At 31.1% G+C, this 27,050-nt stretch overlaps 6 protein-coding genes across 6 annotated transcripts; 3 read left to right on the top strand and 3 right to left on the bottom strand.

Moving 5' to 3' along the window:
* The first annotated feature begins 838 nt into the window (after window positions 1-838).
* Window positions 839-3,099, top strand: LOC128397457 (probable serine/threonine-protein kinase samkC). Its single transcript, XM_053358183.1, has 2 exons — window positions 839-1,348; window positions 1,713-3,099. Exons 1-2 carry the CDS (start codon window positions 1,216-1,218, stop codon window positions 2,603-2,605), a joined length of 1,026 nt encoding a protein of 341 aa, XP_053214158.1. The 5' UTR covers window positions 839-1,215; the 3' UTR covers window positions 2,606-3,099.
* Window positions 3,100-5,096: 1,997 nt separating this feature from the next.
* Window positions 5,097-13,346, top strand: LOC128397456 (cell adhesion molecule DSCAML1-like). The gene is made up of 8 exons (XM_053358182.1): window positions 5,097-5,564; window positions 6,663-6,803; window positions 9,458-9,604; window positions 10,014-10,340; window positions 10,601-11,251; window positions 11,323-11,418; window positions 11,478-11,678; window positions 12,412-13,346. Exons 1-8 carry the CDS (start codon window positions 5,510-5,512, stop codon window positions 13,083-13,085), a joined length of 2,292 nt encoding a protein of 763 aa, XP_053214157.1. The 5' UTR covers window positions 5,097-5,509; the 3' UTR covers window positions 13,086-13,346.
* A 130-nt stretch (window positions 13,347-13,476) lies between these two features.
* LOC128397436 (N-acetylgalactosaminyltransferase 7-like) lies at window positions 13,477-14,025 on the top strand (the record flags this gene model as incomplete). Its single annotated transcript, XM_053358163.1, is given in 1 exon segment — window positions 13,477-14,025. A coding segment is annotated over 1 exon segment (441 nt), but the record flags the coding sequence as incomplete, so codon positions are not given.
* Window positions 14,026-14,055: 30 nt separating this feature from the next.
* On the bottom strand, window positions 14,056-14,689 carry LOC128397458 (E3 ubiquitin-protein ligase RBX1). Its single transcript, XM_053358184.1, has one exon. It carries the CDS (start codon window positions 14,570-14,572, stop codon window positions 14,222-14,224), a length of 351 nt encoding a protein of 116 aa, XP_053214159.1. The 5' UTR covers window positions 14,573-14,689; the 3' UTR covers window positions 14,056-14,221.
* An 8,099-nt stretch (window positions 14,690-22,788) lies between these two features.
* LOC128397435 (uncharacterized) lies at window positions 22,789-23,274 on the bottom strand. The gene has a single exon (XM_053358161.1). The coding sequence runs from the start codon at window positions 23,272-23,274 to the stop codon at window positions 22,789-22,791; it is 486 nt and encodes a 161-aa protein (XP_053214136.1).
* Window positions 23,275-23,429: 155 nt separating this feature from the next.
* On the bottom strand, window positions 23,430-26,972 carry LOC128397434 (uncharacterized). The gene has a single exon (XM_053358160.1). It carries the CDS (start codon window positions 26,970-26,972, stop codon window positions 23,430-23,432), a length of 3,543 nt encoding a protein of 1,180 aa, XP_053214135.1.
* Window positions 26,973-27,050: the final 78 nt, after the last annotated feature.

The raw sequence follows: 27,050 nt of genomic DNA, 5'->3' as shown, positions 1-27,050 counted from the left end.
CTAAGATAAGATACTTTTGGATTCGAATCTTTTGTTAATTAGTTTTTTTAATTATTCACTTTTTCCTTTGATTCAATTTCTTGTAATTTTCTCGAAATTATTGATCAATTTTGGAAGAATAATTTGTCTCTCTTCTTTCGAATCTTAGTAATTTGGTGGAAAAATTTTAAATGGAATATCAACTAATCAAATTCTGTTGTATTCGAATCCAAGTTCGATTTTCGATCAGATTTTATCAATTTATCGTTTCCTTTTTTACGATTTTTTTTCTTCATTAAGTAATTAACTTAATTAATCTATTTTAAAGCTTCAATTGTTAAAAAATTAGGGAAAAAGCTGTAGGATGTTTAGAATTGGTTCTTTTATCAGATCTTTTTTTTTTGCTCAGTTTCGAACTCTAAATGTTCACAAGTTTCAATACTTTCATTTTTCATTCTTCCAATTCTATTAGTAGACATTAGAAAAAAAATAGAATAGAAAATTATACTTTGGATTAATAGTTAATTAAATTGGAGACAAGATTCGATTAATCAAAACCATCGCATCTTCATCAGAACCGTTGGATTGTTCAATCATCAATATCGAATTAAAATTCTCAGTTACAGTTTTCAACTGTACTTCAACAATCCAATTCCACTCTTTCTAATCAACAAATTAAACAAAAGAATTTAAATAAATTCTACTCATAAAATTGATAGAAAATCGAAAAAAATCCAAATTCTCGTATGAATGTCGACCGTTAGATGGCGTTAGAAGTCACAGAACGAAAATAAGTGAACCGGCTCGAGAATAATAATCGAAAATTGGCTTAACCGAGTTCGCGAGTCTGGCAGATGAAAGAAGAGCGAATGAAGATAAGTGAAGAAGAGGAAGACGAAAGGAGAAAAGACGAAAATTCTAAATAGAAAGGAAAGAAAAAAAAGAGAAAGAGCCTTTTAAATGATGTTATTGAGAAGGAAAATATTCTCGTCACTTTATGAGTCACAGTGAGAGAGAATTTCTCTTTTCCTCTCTTGAAATCTTATTCTTTTTCTCTTCTCCTCATCTTCATCAATTTTTTTTCTCTTGTTTATAAAATTTGATTCTTTTTCGCTTTTTCTCTAATTTTTTTGCTCTTTTTTGGTCCCTCTTCAAGTCTAATTGTTTATCTACAAGTGTAACAATTATCTGTAAATTGTAAATTGTGATCTGTGAGGTTAATTTCTAATAACCACCATGACGGAGGGATTATTGTTAAGTGATGATCCAGATTTTAAAGAAGCTTTTTCTCTGTTTGATAAAGATGGAGATGGAACAATTAGTGTCAAAGAATTTGGATCTGTAATGAAAAGCTTGGGTAAAAATCTAGGTAAGTCCACTTGGTTCTTCGACCTTTTTTTGTTCTCTTTCTTTTCCACCTTTTCCTGTTCTCTTTTCCTTTCTTCTTCTTTATTGCTTTGTGTCTCCTCGTGGGCTCTCCCCCTGGTCTCTTATCTCCTAAATTTCATCATTCTGTTGATTCACAAGTAGAATAATTAGTTCTATCTCCTTCTAATTATCTCTATTTGTCTTTTCCATAAATAAGTGGCTTTTCATTTCTCCAAATCGCACTTCATCCAATTCTCGCTTATTTTTCTCTTTTAATTGATTCTAATTTTGTCTTAATTTTGTTCTCTTTATTTTTATTTCTCTCTCTCTCTCCCTGATTGTTTTCCTCTTCCATTTTGTTTTAGTTCTTAAAGGCTATAATTCAGAGCGTAATAATATCTATGAAAGATCTCAACAACCACCTGATCGATCAGTGCCTATTTATTTTAATACGATGATCGTCATTTCCATTTCTATTGCCATAATCGTGGTGGTAATTGTTTGTGCTGTGGCCTATGCTTACCTTAATCTGGAAGAAAAGAAAGCAGCTCTACTCAGAGCGGGTATAATGCCCACCTCTCCATCCAAAAATTTTCAATACATTTCTACAGCATCGACTCCCAATCATTCCCAATCCATTGTATCCGAAGAGAGTTCATTAACTCTTCGATACACCGATTCATCAGATCGTAGTAAACCTTTATTAGCTCGTCCACCAGTTCCTTCAGCACTTTGGGCTCAACAACAAGGACCAATAATTGAAGAAGAAGCTGAAAACTATATTTACGAGTCATTGCCATATAATAAGAATCATAGAGACTCTAAAAGAGTATCAACCTTTTCCACAACATCTCCCCCACCACCTCCTCGTGCACCACCACCAAAACACCCACCAAGTTTAGCTGCTCCACCAAAAAATAAAAAATCACCCGCCAGTCAACATAAATCACCACCATCGCCAACCCAAGTACAGTCACAACAACAACAACAACAACAACAACAACAAACATCTACCATGTTATCACCAACAACAGCTCACTTTCAACCTCAACCATCAACATCATACTCACATCATCAAACACCACAATCATCAACATCGACAGCTCATCATCAACAACAAACACCACCCCAACATGGTACATCAACAACATCTTCATCCGCCTCATCATCTTCTGCAAATAATATCTTCTGTAAGGCTGATGTACATTGTGATAATGGAAACTCTCGTTCGTACAATTTTTTCTCCTTTCAAGCATGAGAAAGAAAAGTAACAAAAAAAATTCTAATTACCATGAGTTGTTCGGAATTTTTTTCTCTTTTTTTTCTTTATATTCTGTCATGATGCCTAATCATCATTCTCTAGTATCATGACACTACCCCAACTTTCACAAAAGAAAACCTCACACCTACACCTACATCCACACACACACACACTCATCTTCTTAAAGTGATTTTTCTTGACAAAAATAATAATTGTTTCTCTTTCAATCTCTTTTGTAAATTATTATCAATTCATATTTGTATCATTACAATTACACACCAACAATTTATTTAATATGCATTTGCTTTTTTGTCATCAAACTCTTGACAATTCAACAAGAAAACTCACTCATCAAATTTTTCAGGCATCAATCTTACAACTTAATTGCTGTGAATCAATTCCTTATACATATGAAACTTGTAAAGAGGATCAATTTTACAAACAATCAACTTTTTAAAAAAAAAATTAAACTAATTTATTTGCTTAATAAACAGCAATCAACAAACTCTCTCTCTCTCTCATCCTTGAATGGATTCGCGTTGAAAAATCTAGTTCAACCAACACTAATTAAAACACATTGATTGTTTATCCTAAATTAAGTGTTTCGTTTCATTAATCAACACAGGAATAAATTATCAACTAATCAGTTCGAAATTGTTCAATTAGAAGTATTAATTAACTAAACAATTAGAATTGGTTACATGGTGAAAATGATATTTGCAAAAATCAATCAAATCTCATATACGGTAACCCGGAAGTAAACAAATGAAAGTGAAAAATAAAACAAAGGACAAAGATGACAAAACTTATCATCATGTTAATATTATCAAATGACAGTTTCTTATTGATGATAATCATTAATCAACATGATAACCATCAACTGCTTCTGATTGTAAACAATTTAAATAAACAGTAAGACCTGAGATGATGAACCTTGGTAATGATATTATCATGAAATAATAAAATCACTTTGAACTCAATGAACTTTTCATGTTAAATCCTCAAGAAAAAGGTATTTCCTTGTATCTCTGGAAACTTTTGATGATCATCATCATGTTACATGAATTGAGTTGATTGTTGTTGATTGAAATGATAATCCTAACACATGATATTGTCCTCATCTTATTCATGGTGAAATTCAGGGCGGATCCTCATGAATTGAGATGAAATTGTTGATAACAATCAATGAAATGATTTACATTTAGTTGATTCCATGTTGAGTTATCATTAAATAGTTAACTAAATTTACAATTAATCATTTACAATTTTGTTAAATGTAACTTTTTTTCACTTAACCAAATGATTAAATCTGAAAACACTTACAATTTGCAAAACTGATTAGATGATTTAATTTGATTGCAAAATGATCAGCTTGATTGATAATCAATTGAATTTACAATTAACTTTGTAATCATTTCATTGATATTCAAATGATTTAATTTTCAATTCATTGACCAACAATTTGACCCACTGGACCTCAATGTAATTTAAATTGTTGTTAATTTTGCAATCAACAATCATGGTAATATATGTTACAGTTAACAGTTTAAATCATCATTAACTTGTATTGAGACATTAAATTAATCAATCATTAAGTAATCAACTAATATCTTCCGGTAGGAAATCACAACAATTAACTAATCAGTAACAACCATTATTGATAATAATCATATTTCTTAGTGTTAACACTTGATTAATTTTCAATCTGATCAAATTAATGTGAACATAAATGATCAACAGCAACACATTAATTAGTTTTAATCGTAACAATTAATCAAAAAAAAAAATTAACACAATAAAAAAAAGCAAAATCTAATTAATGAAATTGTAATATTAACAACAGAGGGAAAAAAACAAAAAGTCATTATTATTAATCAGCTAATTGTTAACTTAATTGTAACTTAGTTTCATAATATTTCAACTTGTCTGATTATCACAATTAACAAATCACAGGAAATCCGTTTTAATTATCAACCAAGTTTTCAATATTAGTCTCATAGAGACTGAACTAAATTAAAACTAATAATAAACAATCATCACAATAATGATACAATAATAATAATAACAAGAACAAGTAATTTAATTAAGAGACAATAACAATTAATTTGATAGGAGAGGGGAAAAAATTGAAAAGTTGATCACAATTTAAATCGTTGAAACAACAATTAGACTCTAGTATTTTTCATAGGCATCAATGTGAGTTAGTTGACAATAATAATAATGATTATTACAATGATGATCAGGATGATGTAGATAATGATGATGATGATGATGACAAAGGATGAGGATGATTATTGTCACAATTAACTCCCACTTTTTATTCAATGGGAGGATCTTCATAAATGATGATTAAAGTTGATTGAGATAAGATTCCGTTCCAAATGTAGTTTGTCATACTTGAAAGACCTCAAACATTGTAATAACTATTTACTGTCAACCTTTACTTTAATATCATCATCATCATCATCATCTTCATCATCTTCATCTTCCTCATCATCATCTCACTTTCATTCATTTGTTATGATGATCTTTATCCACTTCACTTGAAATTCAGTTTCAATCTAATATTTTTTTCCCATTGAATCTTTTGTCTATTTCTAATTGTTATCACTTATCCTTTTTAATTAATTGTTCCAATGTTGATCATGATTATCAATCTATGATCAAGTTAATTGTTTTATCGTAACAATAGTCACCATAGTGCCAAAACCTATGGTTGGATTAGTTAATTGTTGTTGATTATATTTTGTTCATTTACTTTCCTTTTATTCAATCAAACACTCATCAACATGGATATTGATTTAATTTAGTTTTCTTCAACTCCGATCTAAATTGCCGTCTTAATTTTGTCTTCTAATTGTTGTGGTTTATTAACATAATCAATATTTTGCACAATCAATTATGCTTCTAATTGTTTCAGTATTAATTGTGTTTAATTGTTTACCATCCATCATATGTAAGTATTAATTGTGCTCTTGTTGATTGTTTGTGGTTTGTTTCTGCCAGTGGATTTTAATTTAGTTCATACCTCATAACAATCAACTGATTGTAATGTTTTTTCAGTGATTTTTTAATCATTAATCATTGTGATTTATGTGATTAATTGTGAACTTTATTCAACAACAATCAATCCTTTCATTATAATCAAATTGTTACTTGATTAGTTTACTTAATTTAACTTAACCAAAACTTTTGTTTATCTTTGAAGATGATTTAGATTTAGTTAGTTAATTTAGTTACGTCAACGTTAAGCTTTTAAATTAACAATCAAGCTAATTGAGTTAATCATAATCTGGTAATTATCAATTTAAATTTAAATTAGATGAAAAGTATTAATAGTTTATTAATTGGGGAAAAAGTTTTTTTATCAATACTTGACTTAAAATAGTCTTACAATTAAAGTTAATTGCTCAATCATACTTTGATTGTTAATTGTGAACAGTTTGTTTATCCCAACTGTTATTGTTTAGATTTAATTGTTATCAATATTTTATCATATTCAATGATTAATATCAGCAATTTGTTTACATTACCTCTGGAAATGGTTTTAAACAATTAAATCCAATTGATTAATTGAATCACTTTTATGATTGCAATTAACTGTTTAAATTAGAGATAAATTGACATTGAAAAGTTTATCATTAATCGAGCAATTAAAGATTAATTGTATTCTTTTCTATTGAAAGCTAAATTTCCGAAACAATTTACTAATTGTTTCAACCCAATTGTATTTCAATTGTTGTTGAAAAGTAACAATTTAACACGATAACTTTTAATTCAGTTTCATGTTATTTGTATTGATCAAATTTAATTGTTGCTGTTGGACAATCTTTTAATTTTCAACAAGTCACTCACCTTAATTCATGGTATTGATTGTTAACAATTAAAGTGGATTAGCAAAATTAGCAAATTTTATCGATAATAATGATTATTACTTTAATACAATTAAATATTTTTCTAATTGTTTGCTTTTCAATATCATTTTTTTTCCTGTATTCCTGGTTCATTATTGGTTATTAACCTGATTGTCACAATTAACTTTAATCACTATTAGCCATTGATTCTGGTCTTGGATGGGATTTACGTCCAAATGATTTAGATTTAGGTTTAGGTGATTCAATTGTGATCAATTGTTCAGCTCATGGTAAACCAAATCCAACCATCTCATGGTTTAGAGTTGTTAATTCATCACAAGGTAAGTTTAATTTACTATTAATTTAATTGTAGACTTTCAAATTATCATCAATCGTCAATCATTACCATATAATTATAATCAAATAATATGTGTGACAATTAATCGTTTTGATAAAAACGGATAAAGGTGACTAAAAATCAACCGATTATTGTTACTGATTAAGCCTCCAAACGGATGCAATTACAGTAATTAGTCAGTTAATCAGTCGTTAATTAGTTAATTATTTTCAACAGTTAACTCTAGTTTACACATATTGGATAATCAGCCAATTAAACTACTTAGTAGATTAGTTATAATCAATTATTGTTATCAACATAAGAGCCAATCAACAATCAAGAAGGAGACAAAAAAACAATAACGTTGATGAAATCTAGTAACCTGAGGGCTTTTCCATTAACTATTTTTACAATTAAAGTGGGTTAATCTCAGTTATGGTCAGCATGTTGGATTAGATTGGCTAATCATCACTCCAATCAGATTAATTGTTGATTTATTTACAAATGATTGTGAGAGAAAGTCAATGGAAAAAGTGAAACTTGGTCATTTTCACAATCAGCTGATTTCTTGTCAACATTGACCACTAATGACTTGATGAATCTTATCCTCATTAATCTAGACTAATGAGGATTAATCTAAATCAAAGAGCAACTATGAAATCATTAGAAAACCATAAATAACAATTTAACTCTGCAACTGGATTAATAAACCATCAGAAAATCAGAAAAAAACAAGTAACCATAATAATCATTTAAATCAACGAACCAAATCAATTGATGATTACAACAATTTAAAGAGTTTTCAGTTGGAATAAAATCGTTAGATCAACTTAATTGTAACAATTAAGTTGATTACGTAACTGAAAAAAAGCATAACCAGAAAAAAATGAAAACCATTTCCATGGCGATGATTAAACCAGAGAAAGTTTTTTTCGCACTTTTTAAATTGTGATAATTTCTCCTTTCCAAACAATTTATCATCTTCAAATCATTAGGAAATGGAACAATTTAGTGACAATTTAATGGTTAATCTAATCAGAAATGTAACCAAGAAAAAATCATAATCATTTCGTAGTTTTTTTCCTCTGTATTTGCTGAAGAAAAGAGCAAAAAATCAGCTGATTTAATATATTCACTCTCTCTCTCTCTCTCAAGGTAACTTTCATTTTCTCTTTAAATTTATGATTCGTGACCTTGTTTATCTTCATCATCATCCGAATATCTGATTCCTAAATATGTTCCTTTCACTCAATCATGTAATCTGTTGATAGTATTTCCTATTGCGATTTGAATGGTTAGTCAATCGCAATTCCCTCTATTACATTTTACCTCTTTTTCTTCATCATCTTCTTCTTCCATCACTTTCATCATCTTCCCCTGTTTATCTCAATCATCCAGTTGACTAGAAATCTACCTCAATGACTGAACTGAGAATCGATTATCGATATAAAGGAAAACTCGACAATCTCAATTCATTTTCTTCCTCGAATGTCTTTGACCTTCTCTTTGTTTTAGGTTCAACTTTTTTTTACATCGAAAATGAGATTACATTGTTTTCCATTGTAAAAATAATATTTTCTTGGTTCTGTAATAGTCGGTTAATTGCTCTTCTTTTTGGACAATTAAAGTTTCCAATGATTTCGAAGATGAATTTAGGTTAATGATTCTTTCTCACCTAAGGTTAAGCCTATTGAGAGTCTGAACTGATGGATAAATTGTTAAATTATTCTGTAACTTGATTAGTTTTCTAATTCTCCTGATATTATCATGCTCTTTATTTCCCTTTCCTTTTTCATAATAATAATAATCATCATATTCTTTGTTATTCTTATTCATCTCTCTCCATCTTCATCTTAACAATTTCTTTCTTCATCCATGTAGAATCTAATTCATCTTTCAACAAACGCGAACAATTTTCCATCCCTCATCTTATACTCATTTTCGAATTTTTATTTCCTTTCTTTCTCTTCTTCATCATCTACTGAATTTCCTTTTCCCATTTCAGTTCTATTCTCAGAAACATTCTATTTTCTATGTTCATCATTTTTACCTCAAAGAAAGAAAAAAGAAAGAGAAAAAAGAAAGAGAGAGAGGAAAAAGATACATTATCTCCTCGAAGCCTTCGAAGAGGTAAAAACATTATTTTTGATGAAAATAACCTCGAACTCTTATCCTCATCCTCTCATCTTCATCTTCATCCTCATCCATTTCACCCAAAGACCTCATGTTGTTGTCTCTCTCCCATGTTGGTCTTTTGTCTCTGATTGATCAGAATCATTAACTGTTCTCTATCTTTCAACAACAATTTCGAATACACAAAGACTCATGGTAATGGGTTCGAAAAGAAAACTTCTATTCAAATCTATGGAGAAAACGGAAGAACAATGAAAATTTTTCTCTTTTCATTCTGATAATTGGAGAAAAAGAAGAAAAAACATTTTCTGGATTAACTCATTTTCCATTGTTAATCTAATGATTGATTGATTTGATTACGTTCATTTATCATTCTCTTCAAGCCAATTTGTTTACACTCTTTAAAAGTTTATCCTTTTCACTGAGGTTTTGATTATGGTTTATGATTATCGCCATAAGAATATACAATTAATTATCTTTAATCACCTTTTCTACTTGTTTTTAATTGATAACAATTAAATCCAGATCAAGGAGATTATTACTACAAGCCTATTGGTCATGGATCAACGTACACAATTGATTCAGTTAAATTAGAGGATTCTGGTCAATATGAATGTAAAGCAACATCTAATAAAGAATCAATTAATTGGATGTTTCTAATTAAAGTCTATGGTAAGTTATCCATGTGAGTGACAATTTAATTATTAGCTAATTGCTTGAGATTGATGAGAACACTTGAAATCATAACCAGATCATGAAAGAGAGAAAGTTAATTGTAAATATAAATTTGTTTACTTTTTTTTAATGAATTTTTTGTTTCATTGATTATCAGTTAATTCAAATTAAATAGATCCGATTAGTGATTATGATTAGTTACTACTGATCGATACTCATGAAGTGTTAATTTCATGATAAACCTTTCGGATGAATCAATCAACTGATCATTGGAGCTCTTTTTTTAATCATAATTGGCAATTAACTGATTGTCAATTGTTGATTGAGTAAACATTAAAATGATTACTGACTAATAAATAATCAATTAGAGTTAATTGCAATTTGTTGTATCTAATATTGTATCTAGAGGGACCTCGATTTTCAATCAAACATAATCGGGTTACTGCCGCTCGCGGGACCAAAGTGACCTTATCTTGTGAGGCTTCTGGTACTAAGCCGATAATCAATACTTGGCATCGGCAATTTTCATCCGGCAAATTGGAGCCAATTGAATTGTCATCGTCAAGTCAATCACGTTACATGATTAACGAAGGAGATACCGGGAAAGATCACAATCGAAGTTTGTTCAATCTTCATATCGATAAAGTTCAATTAGACGATTCTGGTTCTTATCTTTGTAATGCTAACAATGATTTCGGTGACGATTCAATGATTAACGTTCTAATTGTTCAAGGTAACAATTTAATTCAATTATTCCAAACGATTAATTTCAAACTTGTCATTTGAAACTCGATGGTTTTTTTTTCTGACTACATGTCACTCTAATTAACTTGATTAAAGTCAAATCATTAGCTTTGGGTTATTTGTTTAAACTTTTCCATGTCAACCTTAATTGTTCCCTGATGTTATTTAACTATTCAATTGTGTCTCATTGTAATTGTTGACAAGGATAATGATACAGTTGCTTTTTCTATCTAATTTTGATTTGATTAGATGTTCCATCAATTGTTGAAGGCTTGAAAATCGATACAATTTGGACTCGATCAATTACTCTCCAATGGTCAGCAGCCCAGCCTAATGGGTCGCCGATAATTAATTATATCCTCGAATATTGGCCTGGAAATGGTACTTTGAGTGAGAAAACTGAACAAGAATCAATCATCGGTTCACAATTAACTCATCAAATTAAAGATAAATTGGAACCTGGGACAGTTTATTCACTTCGTATGATCGCTGAAAATTCAATTGGACGGAGTTTACCTTCATCGATAATCACATTTAACACCAAAGAAGAGATTCCCAATGGAACACCGATCGATATTAAAGTTGAGTCCAAGACAACCCGATCATTAGAAGTGACCTGGAAAGCGCCTTTAATCAACCACTGGCGAGGAAAATTAATTGGTTACCATTTAACTTACAAAGAATCAGCTGATTCAATGTTAGCATCTAGCGACTTTGAAATTAGCTCTTACAGTTTGATTGACATTTCATTCACCGGCGAACCAAGTAATAAGTACCAACAAAAATGGACAATAACTGGACTTAAAGCGGGAACAACTTATTCAATTCTAATTCGAGCTTACAATTCCGCCGGTGAAGGTCCACTTTCTCCTCCAATATTTTCATCTACTTCGGCTTTTGGTTAGTTGATAAACGAAAAGTTCATTATTAGTCATTGAAATCCAATTCTAATTGTTTCCAATTAACTACAGATCCACCTAAAGCTCCAATCATCAGAAATGCTGAGAAAAAGGATTCTGGCTTCGTAGTTAAATTAGACGAACCCTCGTCCAATATTAATGTCAATTGTAAGTTAATCATCATAATCGTTAACAGAATTTAATTTTTGTCTCTTGTATCTGCTTAGATTATAAAATCTACTATAAGGAAGAAAACTCTTCATGGTTAACTAAATCATTCACAGTTTCCAAATCAAATGAATATGAAATCGATGGACTGAAAAGTAACACTTGGTATTATATTTACATGATAATCGATTCAGATCATGGAGTAAGTGAGCCCAGTCAAACGATAAATGTGAAAACATTAGCGGACTCATTCAATTCAGGTGAGATTAATTTTCAATTGATTAATCTAATCACCTTCAGCATCTAATTTACTATTAAAAGATTAACTATCCAACAGGAGATTTCCAGGTTAATCTGATTAAATTGGATTGAATCATTTTCATTTTCGTATCAATGATAATCAGAATAAATTTAACAACATATTGATTAGCATATTGAATAATTTACTGAGTAAGAAAATTAATAATCTCATTGAATTTCAGATTATCAGAACTTTTCCCTTCTCCATGTTTATTTACATGAAAAAAAAATTCATTGATTTTCCTTCAAAATCAACTAAATACGTTAATCACTTTACTCTTTTCAAACTAATGCTCATCGATTGTAACACAATTAGTGATCAATTTGATTGATTGTTGATTAGTATCCATAATATTAGTTGGTTTGATTTCTAATTTTATCTCAGTTCTTAGTTAATTGCGTTGATTTATTTTCCCATTGATTACTTGATGTTTTAAATTTAAATTGTTACTAACATTTGATTCTTCACTGATTGTGATAGATATTTGAGTATCTGTTTCTAATCAAATTGCTACGCAATTAAGTAAATTTGATAGCAAATTTACATTTAGAATGATTTACAAACTAAGATGACGTTGGTAATTTAAATTCTGTCTTTGGCTCAAGCTAATTACAAGTGGAATTTAATTTAATTACCATTAATATGTTGAGAAAATATTCACAATTAATTGTTTTCTTTTCTCTGCTCAATAGATTCTTTGAGCGATCAACATGATTACAATTACGAGAATGACCTTCGAAGTGCTAAATATTATGGTTCCTTCATCGTGATTCCAATTGCGATAACAATTATCATCGTGGTGGTCATTTGTGCAGTTGCCTATGTATTTGTCTACATAGAAGAACGGAAAACTGACCTTATCAGATCAAATTACATGACGCACACACCGGCCACTAATTTCCAATATCTTAGTCCATTACCAGCCTCGGCGACACTTCATCATCCGACCATGATGTCCACAGACAATAGTGTCTTAAGTTTGCATCGATATGCCAACGATACGATCGATCGAGGTCAACCTTTGATACCTCGAACTTTGATCTCGAATAAAGATTTTGATACACTCAAGTGTTATTACACTAAAAGGACAATGGTACCTGAGAATATGAACCAAGAATACTCGACACCTTATGAGGCGAGAATTTTTCGGGAACGAAGTTCATCTTTACCTCCAGTTCCTCAATCGATGCAAGATAATCAACGAATCGCAGCAACAATTAACTCCACCCGTCAAATGCCATCTCAACATATCTACATGAACGGGTCACAATCGTCGTTAGCGTCGGTGGACGATTGCGTTAAATCTGACACGAATCAAACACAAAAAGATTCTGATCATCGTTATGATTACTTTAATTTCTTATGATTTTCCCTTCGATTGTTGATCACCAATCAACAATACGAATCACTGTGATAGTTGTTTTCTAATTGTACCATTAATCTTGACAATCAATCTTTTTCACTCTGTAAATTGTAATCAACACTAATTGTTAAACATTTTTTGATAACAAATCAACTCTGATTTGACTTTTTTACTAATCACTTTTTGCCTCAATTTTATCAAAATCAATGTAACTAATTTAAACGATTCCTGATTAAAATGAACACTTCCAAAGTGTTAATCATATTTCGTTGATTGAGATAATTTGATCGGTGGAAGATAATTGTTGAACGAAAAGATTTATAATCCGTACTGAATATCGAGAAGTGAAAGCAGCCTAAGGGCATGTTAATGTTTTCCTTGAAGCTCAATTTGATGGGACCAAAAGTATCGAGATTATTTCTACACCCGTGAGCCTTTGGCCACTTTCTATGATCCTGGTGATGTTTCCGCTCAATTGGCGATCAAAGATTAACTTCAATGTAAATCATTTGACTGGTTCATGGATCGAATCGGTCATGTTGTTTACAAACATTTCCCTGCCCTTCCAGCAAATGTCCATTGGGGCGAAGTGCGAAACAAAGCGACCGACAAATGTTTGGACACTGGATCATCGGCACCACCACGAACTGTTCATCTTTCCACTTGCCATTCATCGGGTGGTAATCAACTTTTCCGTCTCAATGAAGAGGGTCAACTTGGTGTTGGTGAGAGATGTATAGATGCCGATAATCATAAGATGAGTTTAATTTACTGTAAATTGGGAACCGTTGATGGGCCTTGGTCATTTGATGAACACACCAAACAAATGGTTTAAACGTCGAGAGATCAAAGTTGATGGACAGAAAGGATATTTACCAGCCTATTGAGTTGATCATCTTATCAACAAATATCATGAGATCACAGGGAGAGAAATTGTTAGTAAATGTAAATCAGAACTGACTCATTAACTGTATTAACTTTCGAAGATCAATTCATTTAATTGTATTTTTATTCATGTAAATGAAAATAAGGTGATTGACCTACGAAGATTTAACTTTTTGTCTTCAATTAACATGATAAAAACAAATATTGAGAAAAAAACGTGAGTTAGATCAATCGATAAGTTGAGTGTTTAGGATTTAATGTCCATATTTTTGGAATTCCCATTCACGATTGTCCAATGGGCAAACTTGTCGCGTTTTCAGCCATCGTGATATACAATGGAAATGGAAAGCATGGTTACAAACGCCCCAGGCAACTGTACATTCTTGTGAGGTGGCTGAGGCTTGATTAGCCTGACATTCTATACACAAATCCATGATATGATTACGACAAATAGCACAATTATCCACCACAATATCCCAAGCCCATAGAGCAACAGCAGACCATTTTTTCACCTCGAATCGTTTTTTTCCACCGCCTGATGATGTAGAGCTACTTGGTTGTTCATTGTTCGACTCGATTTCCATATCATCATCAATGTCACCCATGATTAATAGCGTATAAAAAAAGGATTTAGAAAATAAGACCACAAAAATAAAAAGTAAATAAATAAAATCCACAAGAGATGAAAATAAAGAGATTTGAACAAAACAAAACAATCGGTTTTCCTTACAATCAATTTATAGAAAATCGACCACCTGGTGGACAAACGCGAAAAAGAATAAGTGGCGACATCTATTGATTCGAATCTGTTTCAGTAGTATTTTCTTAGGATTAAAATAATTAACCGTTAGTTTATTTTCACCGGTTTTAAATTTGAGAATCAAATTAACAGATAATTAATATTTGTGCGAAATTTTCTTCAGTTAAATGATACAATAAAATTGGTCGTTTGTCTAGTAAACGATTTGACCGAAGTTGCCGAGAAAAAAACTAATGTTAAGAGAAGCTGATTTACTAACGTTAGCAGGCAATCAATGTAATTGTCAGAATGTTGTTATTGATCATCTTGCTGATATTAGTTAATTGTTTGTAATTGATTTCAACCAATTACAATGGAGAGAAAGATTTACAAGGTGGAGAGCTCGATGGAAGTGCGATTGGTTCGAAATGTTTTAATTGTTCAAGATAGTAGTAAAAAACTGCTTGCTCCAGCTCAATTTTCAGCCAGGCTGAAAAATTGTACTGAAACAAGCAGTTGTACATTTTTTAATCTATAAATTTTTTCATCAAGAATTTGAGTCTTTTTTCATTTAACAAATGTTTACATTTCGAAAAAATTTTGAAAAATTCTCTAGATCTATTAGCAAGTACTACAAAAAGTATACAGAAAAAACCGCAAGCTGTTGATTCATTCCCCTGATACTTTTGATTGGAGTGAGTGAAACCCCTTGGAGCATTTCTCTCAATGAAAGTCAAAATATCATTTTCAGGTTGTCTTCCAAACGCATCAAAGTACAAAGCAGTCCCACGTCTTGAAAAATGTACCGAAACCCAATGTGATCCTTCCTTATAGTTTGGATCCAAATTTATAATAAAAGTTTTTGGTTTCTTAAAAAAAATAGGTAATCGGTTTATTGGGAAAACACCACCAAACCACTTTATCCTTCTCAGCATTTTCATTATATCAAGGCTATTAAGCATTTCAATAATCAATGCTTGTCTGTCTATCTTTATCTATTGTCAACAGGTTATCATACTGTCCGAATGTTATTGCTTTTATAGCTTCAGTCAAGTTCACATTAAAACGTATTTCTAATCGAATTTTACCTCTTTTGATCAATGACAAAACACCTGTTTCAGCACCTAATGATCCACCAATATCGAATGCAAATAAAACTGTATCATTCTTATATTGTTCATATGTAAGATCAATTTGTGGTATTCCTTCATCTTGATTCAATGCTCTAAAAAGATTGACATACTCTCGAATACAATTCCCTTTAGTAAAATCAGGTCTATAAGGTATACTTGGTATAATAACTCCATCAATATTTAAACTTATGTATTTTATATTAAAGTGTTCAAATCTGAATGGATCATTCGCGAGATTACCATTTAAAGCTTCTTCTTTAACAAATCCAACGATCACTCGTTTTGGAAGTTGTCCAACAAACAAGTTCTCTATCGAAATGGTAGAAACTCCTATTGGTATTGTGAAACTTTTTGTGTCAGCTCTTGTGATGAAATACTTAGCCGGATGCGTGTTGAGAGTGTTTAGAATCGAAGCTTGAGCGTCTGGATATAACTTGACCCTTTTCATATGCAAAGAAAAGTTTTTGATGTTAACTGAGTAGTTTTCAGTATCAGTAGCTTTCATTTTTATCAATGGAAATGCTGATGAACTTCTGGTAAACTTGAAGATCAATGGAACTCCATTCAATAACAATCTATCTTGCATGCACATAGGCAGATGTAATCGATAATATAATTCATATGTTTTATCGATGCTGACAACTGTTTCGTTTTTGATGAAAGATGTATCAATATTTGTAGGGTATCGATATAATAGCTCTTCAATAAATGCTTGGTAGTGGTACATATTATTAGCAAGTGAAGTGTTTGTTGAACCTAAGTACAAGTCAATTTGTTCGAACAAAGCGTTACCAAAGTTTCTTACTAATTTGACTAAATCAGATGATTTTACTATTGAATTTTTATCATTCACAATATGTACATTCATGTGTATCATGGTAGCACTTAGATCTGTGAAATCTTCTGATGCTGGAACATTGAATTCATAAGTTTTAGCAAAGTCCTGTTCCGACGAAGGTCGATAATCAGTTTCGTAAACTGTATCAATTGCAACTTGTGTTGGTGGTATATTGAATAGATCTAGTTCACTTTTATTAGCTGGTAACGAAGATGGATGTAAATATTCCATTCTAAGAGAAAATATCTTTCTTTCTTTTAACTTTCTGGGAAGCTTTCTTATATAACTTTCTTTTAATACCTCTTCCTTTTTGATGAATGATTTCATTCAACTTTCCTAAAGAATCAGTGGCAGCTTCTTTAAAACCTACTTTAACTCTTGACTTTACGGCTTCTTTAAATTTCTTTTCATTTAATACATCATTTCCTATATTAACACCAGTTTTCAATACATGTTTACCAATGAATTTCAATACCGGAATACCAAATCTTGCAAATAAGCTACCAATACCGAATCCACGTTGGTAAGGGTTACCTCTGAATACATTGATATCGGAAAATCCACCTCCAACCTGAGCTTTATAATAATTGTTGAAGTTAGAGTCACAAGCACAATACACTTTTCTATTCATTTTTATTTTTTTATTTTTATAATGAGTGTTGAGAGAATTCAATAGTCTAAAAATTAATTTTATTAATATAATAACTATTTAATTTCTTATACAACTAGTTACGCTTGAAGTGTAAACTAATCAACACTCTCCCTGAATTAAATTTAACAGGTTCACCAATTTCGTTAGAAAGAATGAAGTTTACATCTTCAATTCTATTCGATCGAACTGGGTAGTAAAATGGCTTCAAAAATTTCTCATGTACCATCTCTGTTTGACTTCCATACTTGAGAGGAACAACACGCATAACTCTAGCTGATTTGTTACCAACAAAATGTTCAGCTACAATATCGGAATGTATAAACATAAGGTGTGATTTGAAGTTCAAGCTGAAATTTTTTGGTGAAGTAAAGGCTTTTTCTCCTCTATTGAAGGCTTCAATCATTGTTAAATAGCTATTCGCATCAAAGCCCAAAGCTGAAATGAAATTTACGTCAGCAAAATAAGGTGTGAATATTTTTGATTGATAGTTTCCAGAAAAAATTATAGTTTTTCCTTCATGTATAGTGATACCGGGAACAGACATTTGGTGGTTCAATTCACCAGCTGGATTTTCACCTTTTGCGTTAACTACTATCCCGAGCTCAGATAATCTTTAGTAGCATATTCTCTTGTTCTACAAGCTTGGCTCTCTCGATTTCAACACCTTTCATACTTTGTTCAGCTTGTTTTATTACTTGTGAAGTTCGCTCTTTTTCATATTGTAGTCTGGATAATAAATCACTTTCTCGAGATTGTGATGATTCAATGGCTCTTTTTAAGTTCATTCTCTCCAAGTTTATTTGGTTAATCTCTTCTTTTAGCTTATTTGTTGAATCTTTGAAGTTCGATATCACACTTTCCAACTCAATTATGTGGTTTTTAACACTTTCTTGCTGCTTTCTGCTTTCAAACTCAGTTTTGGTTTCATTTTGTTTACAAACATTCAATTTCAGGGTCATTTCTGCAATTTCAGATGAGGAACGGCTTTTGAACTTTTTGAACTTATTCTCCAAATCCTGTTTTGTCAGTTGCAATTCAGTTATTTGTTCATTCATTGTATTCAATTTACTTTGATCAACAGTAGTTTTGAGAAGATTTTTTTCTTGATCTTTCTGTCTTTCATCTTTTTTCAAGTTAAGGCTATTTTGTAATAATTCTTTTTCCTCAGAAAGTTGTTTAATTTTTGTATTCAAATCTTGGATCTGTATTTGGAATTCTTGAGTTTGTTTATATAGCTCTTTAGCTTTTCCTTGAATGATAGAATCAAGTTTTCTATTTTCTTCTATACTAGCTTTGAGTGCATTCTTATTCTCTTCATTTTTAATCTTAATGTTTTTAACCTCTGCAGTCAATGTTTCTATTTTATTACTTGACTCTTCTAATTCAATTTTTTTCTTTGATGCTTCTTTTATCAATTCTTTATCCTTAGATCTCTGTAATTTCACTTCTTGCTTTTGTTTCTCAACTTCATCAACGTACTGTCTCAGAGACTTTTCGAGGTTTGTTATTTTTTCTTTTTGCAACGTTGCCTCTAGTTTGTATTTAGTCATTTCACTTTTTAAACTTTCTAGAAAAGCAACTGTTGTATTTTTGATTCTATTTAAAACTTTTTCACGTTCTTCAGTTGTAAGAGTTTTGATCTTTTCACTCGTTAGCTCATCTAAGTCCAACGAAGGGAATTTTGATCCGATAGATCGTTTAACTTTTGCAGATTCATCAGGCTTCAACTCAGTTGCAGACATGAAAAGATTTAAAAATGCCTTGTTAATGGTTGCAATAATAGTACTTGCATCCAGATCAGAGTCTAATTCAATCTTTTTCGTCAACTTTTCAGTCAAGCCACTCGTTAGTAGTTGAATATCCAGTGTATATTTAGATGGTTTAACATCTACAGGATAGAAAACTTCTTGAATTCCAGCTACCCATTCACCTTCTAGTTGTAAAGGATAAGGTAGTTTATTTGAAAATTTTGATAATGTATTATCAGGAAAATGTTCCATTGAAGAGTTTGAGACTGCATCAACAAAGTATTCATCAGGTTGATTCCACATTTTCGACCCAACTATTGAACTTATTAGGATATCCTATCCACTTCACAAAATACTCTTTCTTGTTTGTTCTTTTATTAATTCGTGTCTTTAAAACTTCTATATTGAAAAGGTCTCCAAGAACGGCAGGTGTTAATTCGTAGTGGTAAAATATTGACGTAATTTTTTCACCAGCGGTATCTTTCAAGTAGTACACGTAGCCTTGTGGTGTCTTTTTCACTTTACAAATTTTATATATTTCTTCGGAAAAATTACTCGTAGCACCTTTTTCGAACAAATTTTTTTTCCGGCTTATTCTTACTTGTTGACCGATATGATAAGGTTTCTGTAAAGATTTTATGATACGATGTGACTTTCTTATATTATAAAGAACCTTGGATCGGTTTTGTTCTGTAACATCAGATGGCGTCATTTGTATTGTTCTATGAAATGAGTCATTGTATGATGAAATGAGGTCTTTCCAAATATCAATATATTTGTGGGTATTTTTATATGATAAGTATCTGTAAAGCCTTGTTCTGAGAGTACGATTAAGTCTTTCAACTATGGCACATTTAATCAGATCGTCAGTTGTAGTGAAGTGATGAATATTATTGTCCGTGAAAAATTTAGTTATTCTATTATTGGTGAACTCTTTACCCTGATCTGTCTGTAGTTTCATTGGTTTTCTTCCAGTTGACAATATTTTAGAGAAAGCATTTATAACTTCATCAGTTGTCTTTGATTTTAAAGGTATTGACCATGTGAACCGACTAAAACAATCAATCACATTTAAAACATATTTATAACCTTCATTAGACTTTTGCAGCCATGTCAAATCCATTAAATCGGCTTGCCATTGTTCGTCTATATTTTTTACAATTATCGGGAGTCTGATAAAGTTTTTTTTCACTTGTTTGAATAAATTATATGAATCTTGTTTATTTAACCATTCTTTAACTTTCATGTAAGAAATATCAGGGTTTTTACGTTTCAATTCTCTATAAAGTCTATAAACTCCTCCTAGTGCTCCCAACCCGTTGATAGCGTAGTATTCATTTCTGAAAGCTTCTTCCATGTATTATATGTTACTCCTTTGTCTCCAAATCTCTTCACAGCAGGTGAGTTATTGATTAAATCAAACAAATACGGCAGTTTCTCAATTTCTGAAATTACACGTTCAGTCCCAGGTGGTGTTATCATCTTTTTAACATCAGATGTCTTAAATAAACATAAAAATTTAACAATTCTTTTTATATCACTATTATGAATTTTCGTACCATCACTGCGAAGAATTTTACCATCTTCTGATACAAGAGTTTGTATATTGTTCAAAGCTAACTCAAGTGACACGGCTTTATTAGGTGATCTAACCTGATTAAGTTTTTCACTTTGAGCTGCAATTTTATTTGAATTCAGTAAGGGAGTAGAAATGATTGCTTCATCAAAATTAATCGCTCTTGGATTCTCTACCATATCACCAGAAATCGTGTCATAAATAGATGATTCATCAGCAGCTGTATTATAACTGTGATCTGGTTTTTCATTACGAATATTTGAGATTTCAAATCTCTCAGGAGAAGCTTGCTCTGTATAGTTATTTTGTCTTTCGATTTCTTGATTACGTTTTTGTTGTTGAACTTCTAGGTTGTTCATTAACACGTTATTTGCAAGTCTTATTTTTGAGTCTATCGGTATGTTTGTTGTTAGAATTGACTGTATTGGATCTACCGAGTTGCTGAAACATCTCCGTTTATATTCATCTTCGGATATCAAAATCATTTTTGTGAAAGAATTCATTTCAAAAACTTATCTGTAACAACACTAGCAAGCAAAGAAATGGCAGGTAACAATAGAGCTGGTAATGCTCCACCGTGTTGCAGAAGGATTTTCTTTTTAACAATATTTGATTTATTTTTGGCCAATTTCCGAATTGTTTTCTTATGTGACTTAATTCGTTTATACTGAGAAGGCTTAAGTCTTATATTACCATTGAGGACATTGCTGGATATATCACCAATTATTTTATATACTTTACATGGACATTCTTTGAGGATTTGTTGTCTTTTCTTTTGTGAACGAACTTTACTAAGTTTTTTAAGAAAAGGATACATTTTGATAGCTTCTGGTACAGACATTTTCTCATATTTTTTCGTTTACTTGTGTTGAGAAATGAATAATGATAAGTCTTATATAAGTTATAGCTGATAGGCAGTTATATATTTTTGTTCACCAAGAACATTTGACAGTAATCTAACTTCATCGGGTGTCTCATTTTTTAGATCAATAAGTAGATATGAGTACGGATTTTTTGTCGAATCATTAAAAGCAGCTTGAAATTTTCGAATAGCACCTGGATACATTTGTCTACCAATACTTGATGCAATGCTTTTGTTTCGAGGATTTTTGAATAAAACAAAATAGCTTGAATTCAGTGAAATGTTACGACTTTCATAGCCTTTTGAGAAAAAATTTTGAACTAGAAGAATTATTGAAATATTTCGGTGATGACTTCCTTTTGTGAATAGCTCCGACACAGCCTTACTATTTGTAGCTTCATTCATGAAGTCATCTATTATTACAAGATGAGGTTTACTACCATCAATTTTGTTTAATAATGTTTCAGAAAATCCTTGAATAAAATTAACGTTCTCCATAGTGTTAAAAGTATTTTGAAACTCACTATAAAAATATGTTATATGTGATGGAGGAGGACTTAAAAAGACATTCACATTACAAATGAGTTTTTTAACCCAATAGGTTTTTCCAGAGTTAGAAGGTCCCGCAATCACCATCGTGAAAGGATGTTTGAAATAAATATCATAAAGGTTCATATTTGAAGTCTCTTTTTTTTATTCAATACTTTATAAAATTCAACTCAGTATTTAATTAGTGAATCTTATACAAATCTTTTTTACTGTTTTATTTCCTGGTTTTTCTTATTTTTGGTTTTTTGACGAATAACCCAGTTAGATAGACAAATAACAATTTGTAAAGCACATTTTTTTTCACTACCACCTGAGTGTAGATGACAATGTTGTGTCTCTTTTTTTATGCTCATCCATGTTGCACCATAATCAGTTAAATTTATTCTTGGTATCATTGAGTCACGTAGAACGTCTTCGGCTTCTCTTGTTTTACAAGCTATTAGAAATCTATCACAGTCAACTCGGGCTTTGTAAAATAGGCTCAAAAATGTTTTTACTCGGTGTAGAGGAGTGTGTGTTTTATCACTTTCAAATTCTAATCCATGTTTGAACTTGTAGTTGAAAGCAGCTTGTTGTTTTTCTGAATCTGATAGCATTTCATAAGTTAAACCGGTATAAATATTCAAACAGATTATAGCATCATCAGCTAAAACAGCTATTTCTCTGGGATAAAACTTCTTTTCATGGTAGTATCCCTGTACGTCAATGTATCCACAAATATGGTTCATAATGTATTAGTTGGTAGGTTGAATCGATGACAGAATTTAGAATAAGATTCTTCGAGTTGGTCTATTGATTTCGCACCGGTTAGGATTAATGAACCTTTTGGATAGTAAATGAAACAAACGCCGTTCTCTTTCCAATTTAGAGCGGGGAATAACTCTGGTTCATAAGTTACAATCAGATCACTTTTAAAAATCTGCGCAACCTTTAGAGGTGGGGAAATCTTTTTACTAGCTGTAATATTAATGACTCGTTTGAATTCAATTTCTGGATAGATACCAGTTACAAAATTCTCGGTTTCCAGTTGTGATTTGAACCCAGTAGCTATAATCTTACCAGATCCAAACACCAATAGTCTTTTCTTATCGAACTTCAGTACATCAGCGTTGAACTTTTTTTTCTTGCTAGATTTACCAAGAATTTCAATTGATTTTTTGAGATCCCAGAGTGTAACAATATTACACACAGCAGGAATACTTAAATTCATTCATGAATTCAGGTACTAAAACAAGTAAATTAAAAAATTTTAACTTTATTTGATGTAGCATAACAATAAAGTAGCGATACAATGATTGATTGTCTTCTTATTTATACTTTTTTGTCTGAAAAAAAGACGTGGGTGTTACAAAAAAAGAATCCACCTCATTTTTCTCTTATTCTATAATGTCCATAAGCAAGTGTGTCAACACCGTTGTCAAGGATGTACCGTTTGTCATCAAACGGATTGAGCGCCAACTTTCGAGTCTGTATAGATTTAATATCGTGATGATTACTTTTAATTGATCTCATATTATGAAAAAACAGTTTATGTTGAAATAAAGCAGCTTTGTAGTCTTCAAATGAAATCATTTCTTTCAAAACCACTCGCTGAACTCCTTTCGCTGTTTTCTTATCGAAGTCCTCGGAGCGAATGGTGTAAACTTTAGACTTCAAGGCGATGAACTCCAGTATTTGTTTACCCATCATTTCATCTTTTAAGTATCCAAGTTTTTTTTTATTTTTATCACTATACAATCCACTTGAATGATTAGTTGGATAGTCTGAAAAATCGAAAATATGATCAATTATTTTGAAGTCGTTGTAAATATCCAAAGTCTCAATAGAATAAATGAAACTGTCAGTATCTGTGTACAGCAGCTGTATGCTATTATTATAATAACTCTTAAATATATCATAATGTAACTGGAACATATGTAGCTTAGATAATTCTAAAACTGTGAATCCAGTATAAATTGGCTTGTTTAACAGCACTGACTTTTTTCGCATCTTGAATATAGCTTTATTTTCATCAATAATATAGAATCTTTCAACTAGTGGCTTTTGCATTTGTTTCATAACACCATCTAAGGATAATTCGAATTTTATCTCTGTATGCTTACGGACATCTTCAATTGACTTTCCGTATATAGCGTTTACAAGTAGTTTCCAAAAGTTTTTTTCGAATGATGATTTACTTAACATACGTTTTTCAGTACAATGTAGTATATATTCTTTCAACCATGTTGATTGTTTAAACGATACAATTCGGTGAATTTTAGTAAGTTTTAGTCCATGTAAAATGTAGAACTTTAAGTTACGTTGATGTAGAACATATTTTGTTCTTTTGTGAAAAGTTGCCATCAACTTTTCACTTTTACTTCTGATTCGGCCAGTATCAGTTAAAATGTTCTGTTGCATTGAGCTTAATTCTTCGTTATTTATGACCAGCTTCTCAGGAGCGAGTGGATAATCATTATGAAGATCATGTAAACCATCCGGGTAGACCAAATCTACTTCCAACACGTATCCACACTCATTATTTTCATCACCAGTCATGCACTTTTCATAAATTATTTCAAAATTTGCTTCTTCTTCAAATTTGAAGTCAGATATTGGTAATGTTTGTTGTAGTGCAAATCCATAAAGATTATTGACATCTAAATAAGTCATATACTTTGTTTTCTTTGTGTTATCATAATCTTCTGTGTCAGGGATATTGGCTTTTTCATATCTTTTGGTAGCTGAAGATATACCACCTCTTATACCTTTTTCGAAAAACATTATCATATCTATATCACTTAATAAGTCAATTTGTACATTCGTTGACTTAAGTGCTGCAGCCCATGTCAAACCAGGAGCTGAATAAAAGTGAGGTGGATCAAGTTGAAATTGTTCATTGCTTATTTTGCGAAAGTTTTCGAACACGGCTGCAAGTAGTACAACATCGATTTTTTGATAAACGTCTTGAAATTCACCAAGATTTTGTAAATTGAAATGGTTCCATAAATTAACCATATTCTCATAAACGTCATCATCAATAGCAGCCATATTTAGCTGATTATAGAAGCTGTTTTTATCCGGTAACGTTGTTTCTCCGAACTTGTCAAAATCATCAATATAATCATAGGGAAGCTTTGCTTTGGCTGAAACAAAGTTCAAGTCTTCGGGTTTAAATAGTTGTAATAAGAATCCATTTTTGAAGGCTTCATCCAAGTCTTTTGATAAAATATCTAAAGAACCACTCAGAAAGGCGTAACTATCGATGAATTTCAATTTGTCGAATGAAAATGAAATATACTTTTCAGTATTTTGTGGAATAATTTTTATATTATCATACATTTTATCTTGAATAGCTTTCATAAGAATATGAGCATCAAAGTTTTTTAAATTATGAAAAACTACTGGTATATCATCAGGAACGCTCATCCTTAAGTTGCAATTTTCATGAGCAGCTCCTCGAAATAAACCAGTAAAATGATCATGGTCACGAACCTTAAGATCATCTATCGTAAACGCAGCGTTACAAATGTGACATGATGACGCTTTCTTGAAATTTTCTTCATCAGTTACAGACATCCTTAACATGGAAAATCGTCTTTTTATAGTTCGAGATATTTTATCACTGGCTTTTTTTAATGATTGTAGAAATATGATTGCACTATCAGGACCTCTATGAGCTTCGTATTTTATAATTTTACCTGTATAATCAACTATAACGTAACCATAGCTAGAAGGTAAATGTTCTTGATATTCAAACGTGTTTTTATTCAAATCAACGTCGATTTTTTTACACAATGTTTCAAAATCTGCGTAAATCACAAACGGATACCTAATCATCTTTTCAAATTGTGTAAATGACATTTTGGAGTCAGGTTGTGGTGTTAATATTCGTGAGGTCTTGAATTTGTAACAATTTTCTGTATGTAATTGCATTTTATCAGCAGATAGAAACCCTGTAAAGCAATTTTCACAAAAATGATGATAACGAGAATTTTTATGTCCTATGAATCTATTAAAGTTTCGGATTGGCCAATAATGCTCTTGATACAATAAGAGATTTGCATGCTTGACTTGTCTATTCCTTGATACATGTAACGGAACTGGTGTATATTTTTCCATATCAATTGTATGCAAGGTGTAAACATTAACTGAAATATTGTTCCTACACTCGAAATATTTGATTCTATCTACTTTTACATATCCAGAGTAATTACTAAAGTCAATCAGATCTTTATACTTTTGATATTGTTTAATACGACATGCATTCTTCGTTGCTACGAATAACGAAGCTAAGATACTCCAAATAAAACAATCTTTATTTGATTCGAGCTGGATAATAGCACGTTTAGCAATAATTTGGTCGGGTAATTTCTTGTTGAAACAACCACCTCTCAGAGGGACATATTTACCAATACGAATTTCAATCATTTTGACTTTGTTGAGAGTCCATCCACTCCCTTTAGTTGTAAATGTATCAAAGTCTAATGAGATTTCAAAGAAACAATCATCCAAAAATTGTTCAAACAGTTCTAATGTCAGAAACGGTTTCAAACTTGAATTAAACATTGGCGTAATCCAAACAATTTCAAGTCCATCATAGCGATAAAACTCACAGCATATTCCAATTTGCACTTTCAACATAACCAAATGTTGTAAAAATGTTTCGAGTAATTTCTTGATATTTTTCTCTTCATTTTTTATAACTGATTCAATATCAAAAAACTCATTTATAAAGCACTTAGAATAGACATTAAGCGAGCGAAAAAAGGCATGAGCACGCAGTTGATAACCGTCTGGTAAAACAAAATTAAGATCATGTATCACTTTAACTTGAATACTTCTACAAACTTGTTGATGGTATAGTAAATTAAGATCTTTTTTAAACTTTTTCCCACAGTGACGACACTTAGAAGAAACTGTTGACATATCGAATGTAATTACACGATCGAATGAAATTTTAATAAGTTGAACAGATGAATATATACACATATAAAGCTTTTCAAG

Source organism: Panonychus citri, unplaced genomic scaffold (genome assembly GCF_014898815.1).
Source record: "Panonychus citri isolate SS breed McGregor unplaced genomic scaffold, ASM1489881v1 Contig00033, whole genome shotgun sequence".
In the NCBI taxonomy this organism is placed as follows: Eukaryota; Metazoa; Arthropoda; class Arachnida; order Trombidiformes; family Tetranychidae; genus Panonychus; species Panonychus citri.
Note: the sequence above shows the minus strand (reverse complement) of the source record. Positions and strands in the feature narration are given on the sequence as shown.